This window comes from Pseudophryne corroboree, chromosome 6, assembly GCF_028390025.1.
Source record: "Pseudophryne corroboree isolate aPseCor3 chromosome 6, aPseCor3.hap2, whole genome shotgun sequence".
In the NCBI taxonomy this organism is placed as follows: Eukaryota; Metazoa; Chordata; class Amphibia; order Anura; family Myobatrachidae; genus Pseudophryne; species Pseudophryne corroboree.
Genome location: NC_086449.1, coordinates 459,445,085 through 459,466,237, shown reverse-complemented (window position 1 = coordinate 459,466,237; position 21,153 = coordinate 459,445,085). Strand labels below are relative to the sequence as shown.

The following is a 21,153-nucleotide window of genomic DNA, read 5'->3' as shown; positions in this document are numbered from 1 at the left end:
ACAGATATGCAGCTCCAGGGCGGGAACATTTACTGTAAATGGCGCCCTGGGGCTGGGAAAGGGGCTACAGGTCTAAGCCTCATCCCCCTGCTGGACTTAACCACCGATACTGCGGGCCAATTTAAAATGGTTTATAAGAGAAACCTGACCTGTACCCTTGCCCTGGTGGCCTAGTGGGGTCGCCTGTATGCCACTGTGTCCACGCCAGCGTGCACGGCCCGCCTCCCACCGGCCGCGCTGGATCGCGATACAGCGCGGGTCCCGCGAACGGGACCCACTTACCACCTCCCGAAGCGCGGCCACGCGATCCCGGAGAGCCCCAGCCGTGTGTGTCTAACTGGAAGAAAACCGGAGCCTCCTGCTGTAGGTACCCGGCAACCAGGGCACGGGAGTGTACAGCGCCGCTGGGGAGAGATGGAGCTGCAGCAGGGAATGTCTCCTGACATCCACACTTTGCTGCAGCCCTTGTAGTCTTCACTTTACTTCAAAAAAAAGCTCTTCTTAGGGCTGCCAGGAGCAGCCCCTCTGTAATGTGCCTGCTATCTGCAGCACCAACTACAAAACTGAGCTCCTGTGCAGGGAGGCGGGGTTATAGAGGAGGCGGCGCTATGCATCTTGGGAACAGTCAAAGCTTTTGAGCCTGTTGGTGCCTCGGATCAAGATCCTACTCTACACCCCAATGTCTACCCTTGTGGAGCCCAGTGTACCCAGCAGCAGAAATTCCTTATATGTTTAAACAACTTTGAACATTGGACTCTGTAGTGAAAATACAGTATACCTCAGCTGCTGAACCAAGACTGAAATAAGGATTAAAGACACCTGTGTCACACTATTCGTACCTTACCTCATATGAGGATTGCTATTGCACTGTGTATGAGGATGAGTAATCCGCTTTAATGTGCATCTATCCCCACATAGAATACACACAACAGTGTTTAATGTTTGTATTGTTTTGTTGTATGTGTAGTATACTGGTACTAGGCCAATTATTTTATAATCTATTACTATATTTTTATATTAAACATTTTTCTCTGTACTGTATATTTTAATAAATATTAATTTACGGATAACAATTGAGTGGTTTGTGGATATTTCCATAAAATAATAAGAATTTACTTACCGATAATTCTATTTCTCATAGTCCGTAGTGGATGCTGGGGACTCCGTAAGGACCATGGGGAATAGCGGCTCCGCAGGAGACTGGGCACATCTAAAGAAAGCTTTAGGACTATCTGGTGTGCACTGGCTCCTCCCCCTATGACCCTCCTCCAAGCCTCAGTTAGGATACTGTGCCCGGACGAGCGTACACAATAAGGAAGGATTTTGAATCCCGGGTAAGACTCATACCAGCCACACCAATCACACCGTATAACCTGTGATCTGAACCCAGTTAACAGCATGATAACAGAGGAGCCTCTGAAAGATGGCTCACAACAATAATAACCCGATTTTTGTAACAATAACTATGTACAAGTATTGCAGACAATCCGCACTTGGGATGGGCGCCCAGCATCCACTACGGACTATGAGAAATAGAATTATCGGTAAGTAAATTCTTATTTTTTCTAACGTCCTAAGTGGATGCTGGGGACTCCGTAAGGACCATGGGGATTATACCAAAGCTCCCAAACGGGCGGGAGAGTGCGGATGACTCTGCAGCACCAAATGAGAGAACTCCAGGTCCTCCTCAGCCAGGATATCAATTTTGTAGAATTTTACAAACGTATTTGCTCCTGATCAAGTAGCTGCTCGGCAAAGTTGTAAAGCCGAGACCCCTCGGGCAGCCGCCCAAGATGAGCCCACCTTCCTTGTGGAGTGGGCATTTACAGATTTTTGGCTGTGGCAGGCCTGCCACAGAATGTGCAAGCTGAATTGTACTACAAATCCAACGAGCAATAGTCTGCTTAGAAGCACCCAGCTTGTTGGGTGCATACAGGATAAACAGCGAGTCAGATTTCCTGACTCCAGCCGTCCTGGAAACATATATTTTCAGGGCACTGACAACGTCTAGCAACTTGGAGGCCTCCAAGTCCCTAGTAGCCGCAGGCACCACCAATAGGTTGGTTCAGGTGAAACGCTGAAACCACCTTGGGGAGAAACTGAGGACGAGTCCTCAATTCCGCCCTGTCCGAATGGAAAATCAGATAAGGGCTTTTACAGGATAAAGCCGCCAATTCTGACACGCGCCTGGCCCAGGCCAGGGCCAACAGCATGACCACTTTCCATGTGAGATATTTTAACTCCACAGATTTAAGTGGTTCAAACCAATGTGACTTTTGGAACCCAAAACTACATTGAGATCCCAAAGTGCCACTGGAGGCACAAAAGGAGGCTGTATATGCAGTACCCCTTTTACAAACGTCTGAACTTCAGGGACTGAAGCTAGTTCTTTTTGGAAGAAAATTGACAGGGCCGAAATTTGAACCTTAATGGACCCCAATTTCAGGCCCATAGACACTCCTGTTTGCAGGAAATGTAGGAATCGACCCAGTTGAATTTCCTCCGTCGGGCCTTACTGGCCTCGCACCACGCAACATATTTTCGCCAATTGCGGTGATAATGTTTTTGCGGTTACATCCTTCCTGGCTTTGATCAGGATAGGGATGACTTCATCCGGAATGCCTTTTTTCCTTCAGGATCCGGCGTTCAACCGCCATGCCGTCAAACGCAGCCGCGGTAAGTCTTGGAACAGACAGGGTCCTTGCTGGAGCAGGTCCCTTCTTAGAGGTAGAGGCCACGGATCCTCCGTGAGCATCTCTTGAAGTTCCGGTTACCAAGTCCTTCTTGGCCAATCCGGAACCACGAATATAGTGCTTACTCCTCTCCATCTTATCAATCTCAGTACCTTGGGTATGAGAGGCAGAGGAGGGAACACATACCCTGACTGGTACACCCACGGTGTTACCAGAGCGTCTACAGCTTATTGCCTGAGGGTCCCTGGACCTGGCGCAATACCTGTCGAGTTTTTAATCATGTGGAAGACTTCTGGGTGAAGTCCCCACTCTCCCGGGTGGAGGTCGTGCTGAGGAAGTCTGCTTCCCAGTTGTCCACTCCCGGAATTAATACTGCTGACAGTGCTATCACATGATTTTCCGCCCAGCGAAGAATCCTTGCAGCTTCTGCCATTGCCCTCCTGCTTCTTGTGCCACCATGTCTGTTTACGTGGGTGACTGCCGTGATGTTGTCCGACTGGATCAACACCGGCTGACCTTGAAGCAGAGGTCTTGCTAAGCTTAGAGCATTGTAAATGTCCCTTAGCTTCAGGATATTTATGTGAAGTGATGTCTCCAGGCTTGACCATAAGCCCTGGATATTCCTTCCCTGTGTGACTGCTCCCCAGCCTCGCAGGCTGGCATCCGTGGTCACCCGGACCCAGTCCTGAATGCCTAATCTGCGGCCCTCTAGAAGATGAGCACTCTGCAACCACCACAGGAGGGACACCCTTGTCCTTGGTGACAGGGTTATCCGCCGATGCATCTGAAGATGCGACCCGGACCATTTGTCCAGCAGGTCCCACTGGAAAGTTCTTGCGTGGAATCTGCCGAATGGGATTGCTTCGTAGGAAGCCACCATTTTACCCAGAACCCTTGTGCATTGATGCACTGAGACTTGGCTCGGTTTTAGGAGGTTCCTGACTAGCTCGGATAACTCCCTGGCTTTCTCCTCCGGGAGAAACACCTTTTTCTGGACTGTGTCCAGGATCATCCCTAGGAACAGAAGACACGTCGTCGGAACCAGGTGCGATTTTGGAATATTGAGAATCCAATCGTGCTGCCGCCACACTACCTGAGATAGTGCTACACCGACCTCCAACTGTTCCCTGGATCTTACCCTTATCAGGGAATTGTCCAAGTAAGGGATAACTAAAATTCACTTCCTTCGAAGGAATATCATCATTTCGGCCATAACCTTGGTAAAGACCCGGGGAGCCGTGTACCATCCATACGGCAGCGTCTGAACTGATAGTGACAGTTCTGTACCATAAACCTGAGGTACCCTTGGTGAGAAGGGTAAATTTTGACATGAAGGTAAGCATCCTTGATGTCCCGAGACATCATGTAGTCCCCTTCTTCCAGGTTCGCAATCACTGCTCTGAGTGACTCAATCTTGAATTTGAACCTCTGTACGTAAGTGTTCAAAGATTTTAGATTTAGAATCGGTCTCACCGAGCCGTCCGGCTTCGGTACCACAACAGTGTGGAATAATACCCCGTTCCTTGCAGGAGGGGTATCTTGATTATCACCTGCTGGGAATACAGCTTGTGAATGGCTTCCAAAACTGTCTCCCTGTCAGAAGGAGACATCGGTAAAGCCGACTTTAGGTAACGGCGAGGGGGAGACGTCTCGAATTCTAATTTGTACCCCTGAGATATCACCTGAAGGATCCAGGGGTCTACTTGCGAGTGAGCCCACTGCGCGCTGAAATTCATTGAGACGGGCCCCCCACCGTGCCTGATTCTGCTTGTAAAGCCCCAGCGTATACTGAGGGCTTGGCAGAGGCGGGAGAGGGTTTCTGTTCCTGGGAACTGGCTGATTTCTGCAGCCTTTTTCCTCTCCCTCTGTCACGGGGCAGAAATGAGGAACCTTTTGCCCGCTTGTCCACGAAAAGACTGCGCCTGATAATACGGCGTCTTCTCATGTTGAGAGGCGACCTGGGGTACAAACGTGGAATTCCCAGCTGTTGCCGTGGCCACCAGGTCTGAAAGACCGACCCCAAATAACTCCTCCCTTAATAAAGCAATACTTCCAAATGCCGTTTGGAATACGCATCACCTGACCACTGACGTGTCCATGACCCTCTACTGGTAGAAATGGACAACGCGCTTAGACTTGATGCCAGTCGGCAAATATTCCGCTGTGCATCACGCATATATAGAAATGCATCTTTTAAATGCTCTATAGGCAAAAATATACTGTCCCTATCTAGGGTATCAATATTTTCAGTCAGGGAATCCGACCACGCCAACCCAGCACTGCACATCCAGGCTGAGGCGATTGCTGGTCGCAGTATAACACCAGTATGTGTGTAAATACCTTTTAGGATACCCTCCTGCTTTCTATCAGCAGGATCCTTAAGGGCGGCCATCTCAGGCGAAGGTAGAGCCCTTACAAGCGTGTGAGCGCTTTATCCACCCTAGGGGGTGTTTCCCAACGCACCCTAACCTCTGGCGGGAAAGGATATAATGCCAATAACATTTTAGAAATTATCAGTTGTTATCGGGGGAAACCCACGCATCATCACACACCTCATTTAATTTCTCAGATTCAGGAAAACTACAGGTAGTTTTTCCTCACCGAACATAATACCCCTTTTTTGGTGGTACTCGTATTATCAGAAATGTGTAAAACATTTTTCATTGCCTCAATCATGTAACGTGTGGCCCTACTGGAAGTCACATTCGTCTCTTCACCGTCGACACTGGAGTCAGTATCCGTGTCGGCGTCTATATCTGCCATCTGAGGTAACGGGCGCTTTAGAGCCCCTGACGGCCTATGAGACGTCTGGACAGGCACAAGCTGAGTAGCCGGCTGTCTCATGTCAACCACTGTCTTTTATACAGAGCTGACACTGTCACGTAATTCCTTCCAACAGTTCATCCACTCAGGTGTCGACCCCCTAGGGGGTGACATCACTATTACAGGCAATCTGCTCCGTCTCCACATCATTTTTCTCCTCATACATGTCGACACAAAAGTACCGACATACAGCACACACACAGGGAATGCTCTGATAGAGGACAGGACCCCACTAGCCCTTTGGGGAGACAGAGGGAGAGTTTGCCAGCACACACCAGAGCGCTATATAAATACAGGGATAACCTTATATAAGTGTTTTTCCCCTTATAGCTGCTGTATAGTTAATACTGCGCTTAATTAGTGCCCCCCTCTCTTTTTTAACCCTTTCTGTAGTGTAGTGACTGCAGGGGAGAGCCAGGGAGCTTCCCTCCAACGGAGCTGTGAGGGAAAATGGCGCCAGTGTGCTGAGGAGATAGGCTCCGCCCCTTTTTCGCGGACTTTTCTCCTGCTTTTTTATGGATTCTGGCAGGGGTTAAATGCATCCATATAGCCCAGGAGCTATATGTGATGCATTTTTTGCCATCCAAGGTGTTTTTATTGCGTCTCAGGGCGCCCCCCCCCAGCGCCCTGCACCCTCAGTGACCGAAGTGTGAAGTGTGCTGAGAGCAATGGCGCACAGCTGCAGTGCTGTGCGCTACCTTGTTGAAGACAGGACGTCTTCTGCCGCCGATTTTCCGGACCTCTTCTGCCTTCTGGCTCTGTAAGGGGGCCGGCGGCGCGGCTCTGGGACCCATCCAAGCTGGGCCTGTGATCGTCCCTCTGGAGCTAATGTCCAGTAGCCTAAGAAGCCCAATCCACTCTGCACGCAGGTGAGTTCGCTTCTTCTCCCCTTAGTCCCTCGATGCAGTGAGCCTGTTGCCAGCAGGTCTCACTGAAAATAAAAAACCTAAACTAAAACTTTCACTAAGAAGCTCAGGAGAGCCCCTAGTGTGCACCCTTCTCGTTCGGGCACAGAGATCTAACTGAGGCTTGGAGGAGGGTCATAGGGGGAGGAGCCAGTGCACACCAGATAGTCCTAAAGCTTTCTTTAGATGTGCCCAGTCTCCTGCGGAGCCGCTATTCCCCATGGTCCTTACGGAGTCCACAGCATCCACTTAGGACGTTAGAGAAACTGGGAATAACCATAGATGTATAATAGAGGTCCATTCAAGGTTTCAATTTGAGTAAATATACTAGTTCTCTATGATCTTATGTACATAATTTATACTATTGATACATGATCTACAATTGGTGAAATCCCCATAAGTACATAGGTATTATCTAGGAGGTAAGCGCAGTGAGACATACTTATACTTCTACCTATATACCGAGAGGGAGTGTGGATCCCCCTTCACTGTTTCTCACAGCAGCTACTTCCCTGATTTGGTGATAAAGCACAGCCCTCTATCAAAACATTTCTGTAGGATGATAGATGGGCGGGTTTGATTAAGAAGTGGGTCTTGAGAGCCCATTTCAAATTTTGTAGAGATGTGGAGAGAATGACAGGGAAAGGTAGAGAATTCCAGAGGTAGGGAGTACCATGGCCAAAATCTTGGAGGCCAGAATGGGAGGAAGTAATCAGTAGGCAGGAGAGGTGGCATGCATTTGTGGAACGAAGAGGGCAGGTGGGAGTGTAAAGGGAGAGGTAGATATGTACATGGGAGAGGAAAGGCTGAGGGCTTTGCGAGTACGAGAAGCTTGAATTGCATTCAGACAGGGAAGGAGAGCCAGAGAAGGGCTTTTAAGAGAGGTGAGGTGGACGTAGTATGTTTGGAGAGAGATGAACCAGGCAGCAGAATTCAGGATAGATTGAAATGGAGAGAGGTGTTTGTCAGGGAGGTCAGCTAGAAGCAGATTAAAGCAGTGCTCTTACGGATAAGTGCATCAATTCTGGTGGTATGACCCCAAACGTCGTTAGGGTAGCCTGACCGGTGATGTTAGCAGCCGATCAATTCAGAAGCAACCACAATCCATTACAATGCAAATGGGGTGCAGAAGTATTTAAAATATCTGCCCAGGGATACTAACATCATCCTCTTAATAGAAAAAGGCGGGACAAAACCTTAAAAATTCATAAAATCCACAATAAAGTGTGACGTAAAATCATATAGTCTTTGTTAATTTTATATAAAAATGTTAGAGTCCTGTGTAAAGAGGCAAAGTATTAAAATATAGACGTAATATTAAAGGGAATCCGTAAATTAGAAATACTGTAATGAAATACCTAAACAACATACTAGGGTATCACCTGTCCAGTTAGAGATGTATAGTATCAATTGTTGCATTTATTTATTCAGTGTCATAACATGTCAAAATAAATCCTTATCCTCAATAAATGTTGTGTTTATTTCATTTTTTTTGTCTTTGTTGTAAGAGGATTTAAGATTCAGGTAGTTTATCCCTTGTATTGTAAAGAAACTGACTGTGTTCAAAGAGATATACAGGGTAAAAGTTCATTTCCAGCGTGGATATTATTTCTATTCCGATACCCTCCATTCACTACCCATGTTTAATAAAACCAACAAAAAAAACTTTCCATATATCTGTTTTAAGTGGATGTATTCATTAACACACAAAAAACAAATGATGTGTTGAACTGAAAAAGTAGCTGTAACTGGCATTAACCTTTTATTTTTAGAGCATCTACCCCGCATAACCAGGCAGCCTCCACAGGGGAAAAAAATAAAAATTTACTCACCGGTAATTCTATTTCTCGTAGTCCGTAGTGGATGCTGGGGACTCCGTAAGGACCATGGGGAATAGCGGCTCCGCAGGAGACTGGGCACAACTAAGAAAGATTTAGGACTACCTGGTGTGCACTGGCTCCTCCCTCTATGCCCCTCCTCCAGACCTCAGTTAGGAAACTGTGCCCGGAAGAGCTGACACAATAAGGAAAGGATATTGGAATCCCGGGTAAGACTCATACCAGCCACACCAATCACACCGTACAACTCGTGATACTATACCCAGTGAACAGTATGAATAACAACTGAGCCTCTCAAACAATAACCCTTTAGTTAGGCAATAACTATATACAAGTATTGCAGACAATCCGCACTCGGGATGGGCGCCCAGCATCCACTACGGACTACGAGAAATAGAATTACCGGTGAGTAAATTCTTATTTTATCTGACGTCCTAGTGGATGCTGGGGACTCCGTAAGGACCATGGGGATTATACCAAAGCTCCCAAACGGGCGGGAGAGTGCGGAAGACTCTGCAGCACTGAATGAGCAAACTCAAGGTCCTCCTCAGCCAGGGTATCAAACTTGTAGAATTTAGCAAATGTGTTTGAACCCGACCAAGTAGCAGCTCGGCAAAGTTGTAAAGCCGAGACCCCTCGGGCAGCCGCCCAAGAAGAGCCCACTTTCCTCGTGGAATGGGCTTTTACAGATTTAGGATGCGGCAGTCTAGCCGCAGAATGTGCAAGTTGAATCGTACTACAGATCCAGCGAGCAATAGACTGCTTTGAAGCAGGAGCACCCAGCTTGTTGGGCGCATACAGGATAAATAGCGAGTCAGTTTTCCCGACTCCAGCCGTCCTGGAAACATAGATTTTCAGGGCTCTGACTACGTCCAGCAACTTGGAATCCTCCAAGTCCTTAGTAGCCGCAGGCACCACAATAGGTTGGTTCAAATGAAAAGCGGATACCACCTTAGGAAGAAATTGGGGACGAGTCCTCAATTCCGCCCTATCCATATGGAAAATCAGATAAGGGCTTTTACATGACAAAGCCGCCAATTCTGACACACGCCTGGCCGAAGCCAAGGCCAACAGCATGACCACTTTCCACGTGAGATATTTTAGTTCCACGGTTTTAAGTGGCTCAAACCAATGTGACTTAAGGAAATTCAACACCACGTTGAGATCCCAAGGTGCCACTGGAGGCACAAAAGGGGGCTGAATATGCAGCACTCCTTTAACAAAGTCTGAACTTCAGGCAGTGAAGCCAGTTCTTTTTGGAAGAAAATCGACAGAGCCGAAATCTGGACCTTAATGGAACCCAATTTTAAGCCCATAGTCACCCCTGACTGTAGGAAGTGCAGAAATCGACCCAGCTGAAATTCCTCCGTTGGGGCCCTTCTGGCCTCACACCACGCAACATATTTTCGCCATATGCGGTGATAATGGTTTGCGGTCACCTCCTTCCTAGCTTTAATGAGCGTAGGGATGACTTCCTCCGGAATGCCCTTTTCCTTCAGGATCCGGCGTTCAACCGCCATGCCGTCAAACGCAGCCGCGGTAAGTCTTGGAACAGACAGGGTCCCTGCAGCAGCAGGTCCTGTCTGAGCGGCAGAGGCCATGGGTCCTCTGAGATCATTTCTTGAAGTTCTGGGTAACAAGCTCTTCTTGGCCAATCCGGAACCACAAGTATAGTTCTTACTCCTCTCCTTCTTATTATTCTCAGTACCTTGGGTATGAGAGGCAGAGGAGGGAACACATAAACCGACTGGTACACCCACGGTGTCACTAGAGCGTCCACAGCTATCGCCTGAGGGTCCCTTGACCTGGCGCAATATTTTTTTAGCTTTTTGTTGAGGCGGGACGCCATCATATCCACCTGTGGCCGTTCCCAGCGATTTACAATCAGCTTGAAGACTTCTGGATGAAGTCCCCACTCTCCCGGGTGGAGGTCGTGCCTGCTGAGGAAGTCTGCTTCCCAGTTGTCCACTCCCGGAATGAACACTGCTGACAGTGCTATCACGTGATTTTCCACCCATCGGAGAATCCTTGTGGCTTCTGCCATCGCCATCCTGCTTCTTGTGCCGCCCTGTCGGTTTACATGGGCGACCGCCGTGATGTTGTCTGAATGGATCAGCGCCGGCTGGTGTTGAAGCAGGGGTCTTGCCTGACTTAGGGCATTGTAAATGGCCCTTAGTTCCAGAATATTTATGTGTAGGGAAGTCTCCTGACTTGTCCATAGTCTGATAGACCTACCCCAAATAACTCCTCCCCTTTATAAGGCAATACTTCCATATGCCTTTTGGAATCCGCATCACCTGACCACTGCCGCGTCCATAACCCTCTTCTGGCAGAAATGGACAGCGCACTTACTCTTGATGCCAGTCGGCAAATATCCCTCTGTGCATCACGCATATATAAAAATGCATCTTTTAAATGCTATATAGTCAGTAATATACTGTCCCTATCTAGGGTATCAATATTTTCAGTCAGGGAATCCGACCAAGCCACCCCAGCACTGCACATCCAGGCTGAGGCGATAGCTGGTCGCAGTATAACACCCGTGTGAGTGTATATACATTTTAGGATATTCTCCTGCTTTCTGTCAGCAGGTTCCTTTAGGGCGGCCGTATCAGGAGACGGTAGTGCCACATGTTTAGACAAGCGTGTGAGCGCTTTATCCACCCTAGGGGGTGTTTCCCAACGTGCCCTATCCTCTGGCGGGAAGGGGTATGATGCCAATAACCTTTTAGGAATTATCAGTTTTTTATCGGGGGAAACCCACGCTTCATCACACACCATTTAATTCTTCAGATGCAGGAAAAACTACAGGTAGTTTTTTCTCACCAAACATAATACCCTTTTTAGTGGTACTTGTACTATCAGAAATGTGTAAAACATTTTTCATTGCCTCAATCATGTAACGTGTGGCCCTACTGGAAGTCACATTCGTCTCTTCATCGTCGACACTGGAGTCAGTATCCGTGTCGGCGTCTGTATCTGCCATCTGAGGTAACGGGCGTTTTAGAGCCCCTGATGGTCTTTGAGACGCCTGGACAGGCACAAGCTGAGTAGCCGGCTGTCTCATGTCATCAACCGTCTTTTGTAAAGAGCTGACACTGTCATGTAATTCCTTCCATAAGCCCATCCACTCAGGTGTCGACTCCCTAGGGGGTGACATCTCCATTACAGGCAATTGCTCCGCCTCCACATCATTTTCCTCCTCATACATGTCGACACAATCGTACCGACACACAGCACACACACAGGGAATGCTCTGATATAGGACAGGACCCCACTAGCCCTTTGGGGAGACAGAGGGAGAGTATGCCAGCACACACCAGAGCGCTATATATATATACTGGGATAACACTATACAGAGTGTTTTTCCCCTTATAGCTGCTATTTATATTATTACTGCGCCTAATTAGTGCCCCCCCCCCTCTTGTTTTACCCTTTTCTGTAGTGCAGGACTGCAGGGGAGAGTCAGGGAGACGTCCTTCCAGCGGAGCTGTGAGGGAAAATGGCGCCCGTGTGCTGAGGCGATAGGCTTCTCGGCGGACTTTTCTCCCGCTTTTTTCTGGAATCTGGCAGGGGTTAATATACATCCATATAGCCCTGGGGGTTATATGTGATGTATTTTTGCCAGCCAAGGTGTTTTTATTGCAGCTCAGGGCGCCCCCCCCCAGCGCCCTGCACCCATCAGTGATCGCAGTGTGAGGTGTGCATGAGGAGCAATGGCGCACAGCTGCAGTGCTGTGCGCTACCTTGTTGAAGACTGATGTTTTCTGCCGCCGATTTTCCGGACCTCTTCTTGCTTCTGGCTCTGTAAGGGGGCCGGCGGCGCGGCTCTGGGACCGGACTCCGAGGCTGGGCCTGTGTTCGGTCCCTCTGGAGCTAATGGTGTCCAGTAGCCTAAGAAGCCCAAGCTGGCTGCAAGCAGGCAGGTTCGCTTCTTCTCCCCTTAGTCCCTCGATGCAGTGAGCCTGTTGCCAGCAGGTCTCACTGAAAATAAAAAACCTAAAACTATCTTTTTTCTAAAGAGCTCAGGAGAGCCCCCTAGATTGCACCCTGCTCGGTCGGGCACAAAAATCTAACTGAGGCTTGGAGGAGGGTCATAGGGGGAGGAGCCAGTGCACACCAGGTAGTCCTAAAGCTTTTCTTTTGTGCCCAGTCTCCTGCGGAGCCGCTATTCCCCATGGCCCTTACGGAGTTCCCAGCATCCACTAGGACGTCAGAGAAAAAGGAATATAAACACATTATCGTAATGTGTAAGCGAAACCGAAGACTACCAGCAACTGCAATATAAGAAGAACTCAAAAGGGCTTCATCATGCAACAAGATAACAACCCTAAGCACACATCTAAACTGTGTATCAATTATTTGAAAATAGGATTTTGGTACCTACCAATAAATCCTTTTCTCGTAGTCCGGAGAGGATGCTGGGGTCCACATTAGTACCATGGGGTAAAGATGTGTCCACCAGGAGCCATTGGCACTTTAAGAGTTTGAGAAATTGGGCTGGCTCCTCCCTCTATGCCCCTCCTACCAGACTCAGTCTAGAAACCGTGCCCAAGGAGACAACATACTTTGAGAGAAGGATTATACACAGATAGTGGTGAGATTCATACCAGCTCACACATACAAGGCACATCAAGCCAACTAGCTTGAACTACTCAGCAACAGCTGAAACATTACTTACCAAGTAACAATGCAGTACTCAACTAAAACGAAGATGTACTGAACCAAATAACAATTGCAGGAAAACGAAGCGCTGGACGGAGCGCCAGCATCCTCTACAGACTACAAGAAAAGGATTTACTGGTAGGTACCGAAATACTATTTTCTCTTACATCCTAGAGGATGCTGGGGTCCACATTAGTACCATGGGGATGTACCAAAGCTCCCAGAACGGGAGGAGGAGCGTGGAGGCTCCTGCAGAACTGATTGACTGAACTTCAGATCATCAGAGGCCAAAGTATCGAACTTGTAAAACTTTGCAAACATGTTTGACCCGGACCAAGTTGCAGCTCGGCAAAACTGTACTGCCGAGACACCCCGGGCAGCCGCCCAGGAAGACCCCACCTTACGAGTAGAGTGGGCCTTGTCAGATTTTGGACACGGCAGTCCTGTCGTAGAATAAGCGTGCTGGATAGTGAACCTGATCCAGTGAGAGATCGTCTGCTTAGAAGCAGGACACCCAATTTTCTTGGGATCATATAGAACAGAGAGTCCGACTTTCTGTGACGAGAAGTTCTCTTCACATATATCTTCAGAGCCCTTACGACATCCAAGGACTTTGATGTAATTGAGTCAGTAGCCACTGGCACCACAATAGGTTGGTTGATATGAAATGCCGACACAACCTTCGTAAGAAACTGCTGACAAGTCCGGAGCTCAGCTCTATCTTCGTGGAAGATCAAGTAAGGGCTTTACAGGATATAGCCCCCAGCTCGAACACATGTCTAGCAGAAGCTAAGGCCAACAAAGTGACCGCCTTCCATGTAAGAAATTTGACCTCTACCTCCTGTAGAGACTCAAACCAATCCGACTGGAGAAACTGCAACACCACGTTCAGGTCCCAAGGCGGTACAAAGGGAGGTTGGATATGCAGAACTCTCTTCAAAAAGGTCTGAACCTCAGGGAGGGCAGCCAATGGTTTCTGAAAGAAAATGGATAGGGCTGAAATCTGGACCTTCACAGATCCCAACCTCAGACCCATATCCACTCCTGCTTGCAGGAAGAGGAGGAAACGTCCCAGTTGAAACTCCACCGTAGGAAACTTTCTTGGACTCACACCAAAAGACCTATTTCTTCCAAATACGATAGTAATGTTTAGACGTTACCCCTTCCCTAGCCTGTATGAGTGTAGGAATAACCTTCTTCGGAATGCCCTTCCGAGCAAGAATCAGGCGCTCAACTTCCATGCCGTCAAACCTAGCCGCGGTAAGTCTTGATAGGCGAACTGCCCCTGCTGCAGCAAGTCCTCCCGAAGAGGAAGAGGCCTCAGCTCTTCTTGCAGTAGATTCAGAAGATCCGCATACCAAGCCCTTCTTGGCCAGTCTGGGGCAAAGAGGATCGCTTGAACCCTTGTTCTCCTTATGAGCTTTAGGGTTCTTGGGATAAGTGGGAGAGGTGGAAACACGTACACTGACTGGAACACCCACGGAGACACCAGGGCATCCACTGCCTGTGGGTCCCTCGAACTGGAACAATAACGCCGAAGCTTCTTGTTGAGATGAGAGGCCATCATGTCTATTTGGGGCAAGCCCCAAAGATCTGATATTTCCATGAACACCTCCGGATGGAGTCCCCACTCTCCTGGATGGAGTTAGTGTCTGCTGAGGAAGTCTGCTTCCCAGTTGTCTACTCCCGGAATGAAGATGGCTGACAGCGCCAACGCATGCTTTTCTGTCCAGATCAGTATTCTTGTCACCTCTGACACTGCCGCTCTGCTCTTCGTTCCGCCTTGTCGGTTTATGTAAGCCACTGTTGTTACGTTGTCCGACTGCACTTGAATGGCCCGATTTCTCAGAAGAGGGGCCGCCTGAAGAAGACTGTTGTAGATGGCTTAAAGTTCCAGGATGTTGATGGGCAGGCCGGCTTCCAGGCTTGACCACCGTACTTGGAAGGTTACTCCTTGAGTGACTGCTCCCCTGCCCCGGAGGCTCACATCCGTGGTTAGAAGGATCCAGTCCTAAATCCCGAACCTGCGGCTCTCCAGAAGGTGAGGCAATTGGAGCCACCAGAGGAGTGAAATCCTTGCCTTTGGCGACAGACGAATTCTCTGGTGCATGTGGAGGTAAGATCCCGACCACTTGTCCAGGTGATCCAGTTGGAAGGTCCGAGCGTGGAACCTCCCGTACTGGAGAGCCTCGTAAGAGGCCACCATCTTTCCCAATAGGCAAATGCATTGATGAACCGACACCCGGGGTGGCTTCAGGACATACGGACCATAGCTTGCATCACCAACGACTTTTCCTGTGGAAGAAACACCCGCTGCATTTCCGTATCCAGGATCATTCCCAGAAATGACAACCTCTGGGTTGGTCCCAAATGTGACTTTGGAAGGTTCAGAATCCAACCGTGACTCTGGAGCAGTCGTGTTGTGAGAACAATGGACTGTAGTAGCTTCTCCTTGGACGATGCCTTTATCAGCAGATCATCCAGATATGGAATGATGTTCACCCCTTGCTTGCGGAGAATCATCATTTCCGCCCTCACCTTGGTAAACACCCTCGGTGCTGTGGAGAGGCCAAATGGCAGGGCCTGGAACTGGAAATGACAGTCCAGCAATGCGAAGTGGAGATCAGCCGGATGCGGTAGCCAGATCGGAATGTGGAGGTACGCATCCTTGATATCCAGTGATATCAGGTCTGGAAGACGGGGAATTCCTGGTATCACCGCCCTGAGAGACTCCATCTTGAACTTGAACTCCTTTGGAAATGGGTTCAATGATTTTAGCTTCAGAATGGGCCTGACTGAACCATCCAGTTTCTGTACCACGAAAAGGTTCGAATAGTAACCTTTGGTCAGCATATGAGGTGGCACTGGCACAATGACCTATGCCTGCAACAGCTTTTGGACAGCATCTTGTAGTACCGTGCTGTCCTCCAACAGAGTTGGTAAGCCTGACTTGAAAAAGCGATGAGGAGGGAGACTTTGAAATTCCAGCCTGTATCCCTGAGACACAATATCTATCACCCAGGCCGGACGATACCCAGACATGACTGAAGTGTCTGAGTCTTGCTCCCACTGGCCCCACCACCGGGGCGTGCAGTCCACCGTCATGCGGAGGACTTTGGGGTACCCGAAGTAGGCTTTTGTTCATGGGAACCTGCAGCGGCAGGTTTCTTGGACTTAACCCGACCTCCCCTAAAGAAGGTATTGGATGTTCTGGCCTTTCTGGGCTTGTTAGGCCAAAAGGACTGCGTTGAAGATGAAGAGAAAGAGGTCTTCGGAGCAGGTGCTACTGAGGGAAGAAACGGAGACTTAAAGAAAGCCTGACCTGTATAGGGTAGGGTCTCCACACTCCTTCTGGATTCCGCGTCGGCCGACCACTGGCGCAGCCACAGTCCCCGACGTGCTGAAACAGACATGGAAGAAATTCCCGCAGCAATGGAACTCAGGTCTTTCATGGATTCTACCATAAAACCTGCAGAATCATGTATGTTGCGTAAATACAATGCAACATCATCCCTATCCATCGTATCCAAATCCTCAAGTAAGGTAGCCGACCACTTTACTATTGCCTTTGCAATCCATGCCGTACAATAGTGGGACGTAATATGGCCCCTGAAGCAGTATACATTGATTTAAGCGTGTTATCAATTTTTCTATCAGCCGGCTCCTTTAAGGCGATAGATCCTGGAACAGGTAAAACCACCTTCTTTGAGAGTCTGGACACAGAGGCGTCAACAAACGGCGGGTTTTCCTATTTTTTTCCTATCCTCCTCAGGGAAAGGAAATGCCACCTGGACCCTTTCAGGGACCTGGAATTTTTTCCTCCGGTTTTTCCCATGCTTTTTCAAATATAGCATTCAATTCCTTTGACGCAGGGAAGGATAGCGAGGTATTTTTTCTTTATTTTCAGTGAAAAAAGCCTCCTCAACCTGCTCAGGTGTGGTATCATTAACATTTAATACATCCCTGACAGCCTCTATCAACAATTGCACCCCCTCTGCAAGAGATGCGGACCCCCGCAACACATCCCCATCACCATCTGCAGTGTCAGAATCGGTATCCGTGTCGTCTTGTGTGACATGCACAAGCGCACGTTTGTGGGGGTATATAGTGGGGCATCCTGAGGTACCAGAATCGGGCCATACTGTCATGGAGTTCTGTAATACCTGGGTTGCAGACTCATTACTCGCAACCCTGTCAGAAATCTGAGTAAGCCAAGATTTGATAGAGGAAAACCATTCAGGTTCCCTTGCTGGTATCTGTGCTAAACCAGTGCTATCCTGATTACATGGAATGGGCTCATCCTGAGCGGAATTATCCTCTGCAGCATATGACACAGAGTCCCTGGACATAGTTTTTGGGAGACAACAAACACTCCACGCACACACACGGAAGGGGCAGACAGAGTTTCCCCCCTAAGAATGCCAAGAGAGACACAGTGCTTGGAGCCAACCCACACACAGCGCTTCAGGATATAGGGAAACCCCTATCCAGCGCTTACTGTGCACCTTAATAAGTTACACAGTATAGATATACAGCCTTCCCTTCCCCCTTCTACAACCCCCTGGTACCGAACAAGGCAGCTGGAGTTGATCTGAAGGAGAGCTCTCCCTGTCTGCGCTTCTGCAGGCAGGAAAATGGCGCTGAACGCTGCTGGGTCTGCTCTTAGAAGCTCCGCCCCCTTTCATGGCGCTGCTTCCCGCTCTTTTGAAGATTATACTGGCCTGAAGAAATGTGCTGGCAGCGATCCTGGGACCCTGTCAGGCTTGCTGGACAGTGCAGGGTGTAGGCGCTGGCTCAGGGAGCCCCTCGCAGCACCGCTGAGCCCCGGAGCGCAGTTAGTACTGCGCTCCCTACCCTGTTGCCGCCATCTTCACACCGGCTCCCCACTTGCCAGGGAAGCCGGTGACTAACTCGCCACTGATCTTCTGGCTCTGTAAGGGGGTGGCGGCATGCTGCTGGGGTGAGCGATCCCCTGTGGCGGCGAACGTTCGATCCCCTCAGGAGCTCAGTGTCTTGTCAGCGGAGATAGTGGCTCAGACCCCGCAGGGTGTACACTACTCCCCCCCCCACCCCCCCTTAGTCCCTAAAAGCAGGGAGGCTGTTGCCAGTAGCCTCCCTGTGCCTAAACTCTAACAAAAATAATAAAACTCAAAGAACTCCTATGGAGCTCCCCTAGCTGTGACCGGCTCCTCTGGGCACATTTTCTAAACTGAGTCTGGTAGGAGGGGCATAGAAGGAGGAGCCAGCCCACACACTCAAACTCTTAAAGTGCCAGTGGCTCCTAGTGAACCAGTCTATACCCCATGGTACTAATGTGGACCCCAGCATCCTCTAGGACGTAAGAAAAACACATTTACACATGATTTCAGTTTCTCAAGTATGTAGGAAATTGTTAACGGAAAAGATAACGCAATTACCTACTCTGTTAATGCCCGACTCCTACAATATCGCATTGTAGAGTGACACTCCTGTTCTCTTCCAGTTTGAGACCAGAAGGCTGCCTTGTAGCGCACGGTAGTTTATTCAAAGTATCTTTTTTACATAAGGAAGTGATAAACCAGAGATAAATGCAAGGTGATAAACACACCAGCCAATCAGCTCTCATATGCAAATTAACAGGAGCTGATTGGGTGGTGCATTATCACCTTGCACTTAACACTGCTTTATCACTGGTTTATCACTTCCTTATGCCTTCTCCAGGTTATTACATCTGCCCCTCGGTCCTCATGACCTCTAAAGGCCAGTACTGACGGGAGAGATGTGTGCTGAGAGATCTTAACACAGACCGCTCAGCACACATCTCTCCCCACGCTCAGCACAGCGCGATGTGTGCTGAGCGGGGGGGGGGGGGGGGGGGGGGGGGGGGAGGGGGGGCGACCACTCACTTCACACAGCGCTGAAGTGAGCAACCCGCTAGATTGAGTCTGCATGCAGGCTCAACCTAGCACCGGCGATAGCGATGTGCGGGGATGCGCATCGCTATCACTGGGGGCATACACACAACAGGTCCGTGCTTAAAATCTAAGCAATCTAGTCATATTGCTTAGATTTTAAACACGGATCTCTCAGTGTGTAACCCCTTAACAGCGCATGTTTTGCAGGTCATCTAGCAGGTGCACAGGTGTATTCATTACTCACTGACACATTTTAAAACATCCCTAGGTGGAGCTCATTATTTCACTTGTGATTCGACCTGGAAAACATGAACAGTTTTGGGTCCTGATGACACTGTGGTCCAGTGTATTTATTCACCAGCACATTCTCACCTAATAATTTCATGACAATCTAACAAAAGTAAACTTACTATATATAGTGTGTGTATACACATAATAGTGTACTCCATGTTCTGAACTTTTACCCAGTAATAGGCCGATTGCTACTGAATATAAACTTGTATCATCTTGTGAATTCACAGCACTGAAAAGCTACTAGACCAGTGCTACACGGTAGCGCAGCGGGCAGCCTCATCCATGCACAGAGGCGCTCTGCGTGTGGATGCCGGACTGTGCGCTCCCGGCCGCTCTCACCATTGCGCACAGACGCGGCACACAGAGCTGCAGGGTTCCGGCTCCTAGACCCCACAATAGTAAGGTATGTCCCCATATCCTCCATGCACTATAGGCAGCTATAGGTCATAGCCACCCAGCACCTGCTGCGCCCCAGTGCGCGTTCTCCTCTCGTGTGCGGGAAGTGGCACAGGCTGCAGGGAGCCCGGCCGGTGCCATTATAGGCAAACCTGCTGCTATCTTGGGCAAGCTGGCAGCAAGTGCAGGATGGCCGCCCCCCTGCTGTGTGATCCAAGCAGGTGAAGGCACCCGGGCCACCGGCTGGGGTGCTGGGCAATCTCTTAGACAGGGAAGGCCAGAGAGGACAAGCGCGCTGGGGCGCATCAGGCGCAGGACGCGGTGGCGGAGAGGACACAGTGACGGGGGAGGAAGCAGAGGCACATAACACTCTCGCTACTGTACTGTGATTACCTCAGGCTCGGCGGATGGACCTCGGAACATGGTTCAGACCGGTGAGCAACCAAAACAGCAGCCACCGACGCCGCGCTCTCACCGTGCGCAACGCCCCGCCAGCCAGCCAGCAGCCCGACACTGCTCCAGCCCGGGGAGGGAGGGGGAGGAGGAGACACCGCGTCATCAGGCAGCGCCTGTGCAGGGGACCATGGCACTCCGATTATAGACCAGGCACATAGCACTGTGTCCCACGTGAGGCCGCCGGTAGCGGGGACACGGGACTCAGCATCCGCCGGCTCCACGTACTGTAAAAGGCGAGATCGGTGAAGAGAAACCGCCCGGCGTCCCCAGTACATACATAGCGCGCCTGTGCCCTTCCAGCCTGTGGCGGGGAACCACTGACAGCAGCCAGCGCTGAGCCACACAAGTCACCGACTACTACAGCCCACCTCTAGCTACAGCATCCCCTTGGGAAGGAGACACTGGCTGCCTACAGGCCTCTTTCACTAGTTGTTAATTCGCTGTGAACTGCAGGACATTGGTATAGCATACATACAGACAGATCCAGGACACGTTACAGTTTTAACAGCCAATAAAAACAAGACAAATATCGACATTCGTGACTGCCATGAAAAAAATCTACATGTATTTTTCTCTAACGTCCTAAGTGGATGCTGGGGACTCCGTAAGGACCATGGGGAATAGCGGCTCCGCAGGAGACTGGGCACATCTAAAGAAAGCTTTAGGACTAACTGGTGTGCACTGGCTCCTCCCCCTATGACCCTCCTCCAAGCCTCAGTTAGATTTCTGTGCCCGACGAGAAGGGTGCACACTAGGGGCTCTCCTGAGCTTCTTAGTGAAAGTTTTAGTTTAGGTTTGTTATTTTCAGTGAGACCTGCTGGCAACAGGCTCACTGCATCGAGGGACTAAGGGGAGAAGAAGCAAACTCACCTGCGTGCAGAGTGGATTGGGCTTCTTGGCTACTGGACATTAGCTCCAGAGGGACGATCACAGGCCCAGCCTGGATGGGTCCCGGAGCCGCGCCGCCGGCCCCCTTACAGAGCCAGAAGAGCGAAGAGGTCCGGAAAAATCGGCGGCAGAAGACGTTCCTGTCTTCAATAAGGTAGCGCACAGCACTGCAGCTGTGCGCCATTGCTCTCAGCACACTTCATACTCCAGTCACTGAGGGTGCAGGGCGCTGGGGGGGGCGCCCTGAGACGCAATAAAACATGATAAAAATACCTAACATGGCAAAAAAATACATCACATA

General features: G+C 49.6%; 1 protein-coding gene across 4 annotated transcripts in view; it reads right to left on the bottom strand.

The window, feature by feature from the left end:
• Positions 1-20,364, bottom strand: part of ZNF800 (zinc finger protein 800) — a 168,884-nt gene extending 148,520 nt beyond the window's left edge. For 3 of the 4 annotated variants that reach the window (XM_063927161.1, XM_063927162.1, XM_063927163.1), the window contains exon 1: positions 19,902-20,364. Coding sequence is in view for 2 of the 4 variants with exons in the window: in XM_063927162.1 (XP_063783232.1) it covers positions 19,902-19,931 (30 nt within the window). In the remaining 2 variants the exon portion in view is untranslated. The remainder of the gene's footprint in view (positions 1-19,901) is intronic. The other variant, XM_063927160.1, reaches the window with a different exon arrangement.
• Positions 20,365-21,153: the final 789 nt, after the last annotated feature.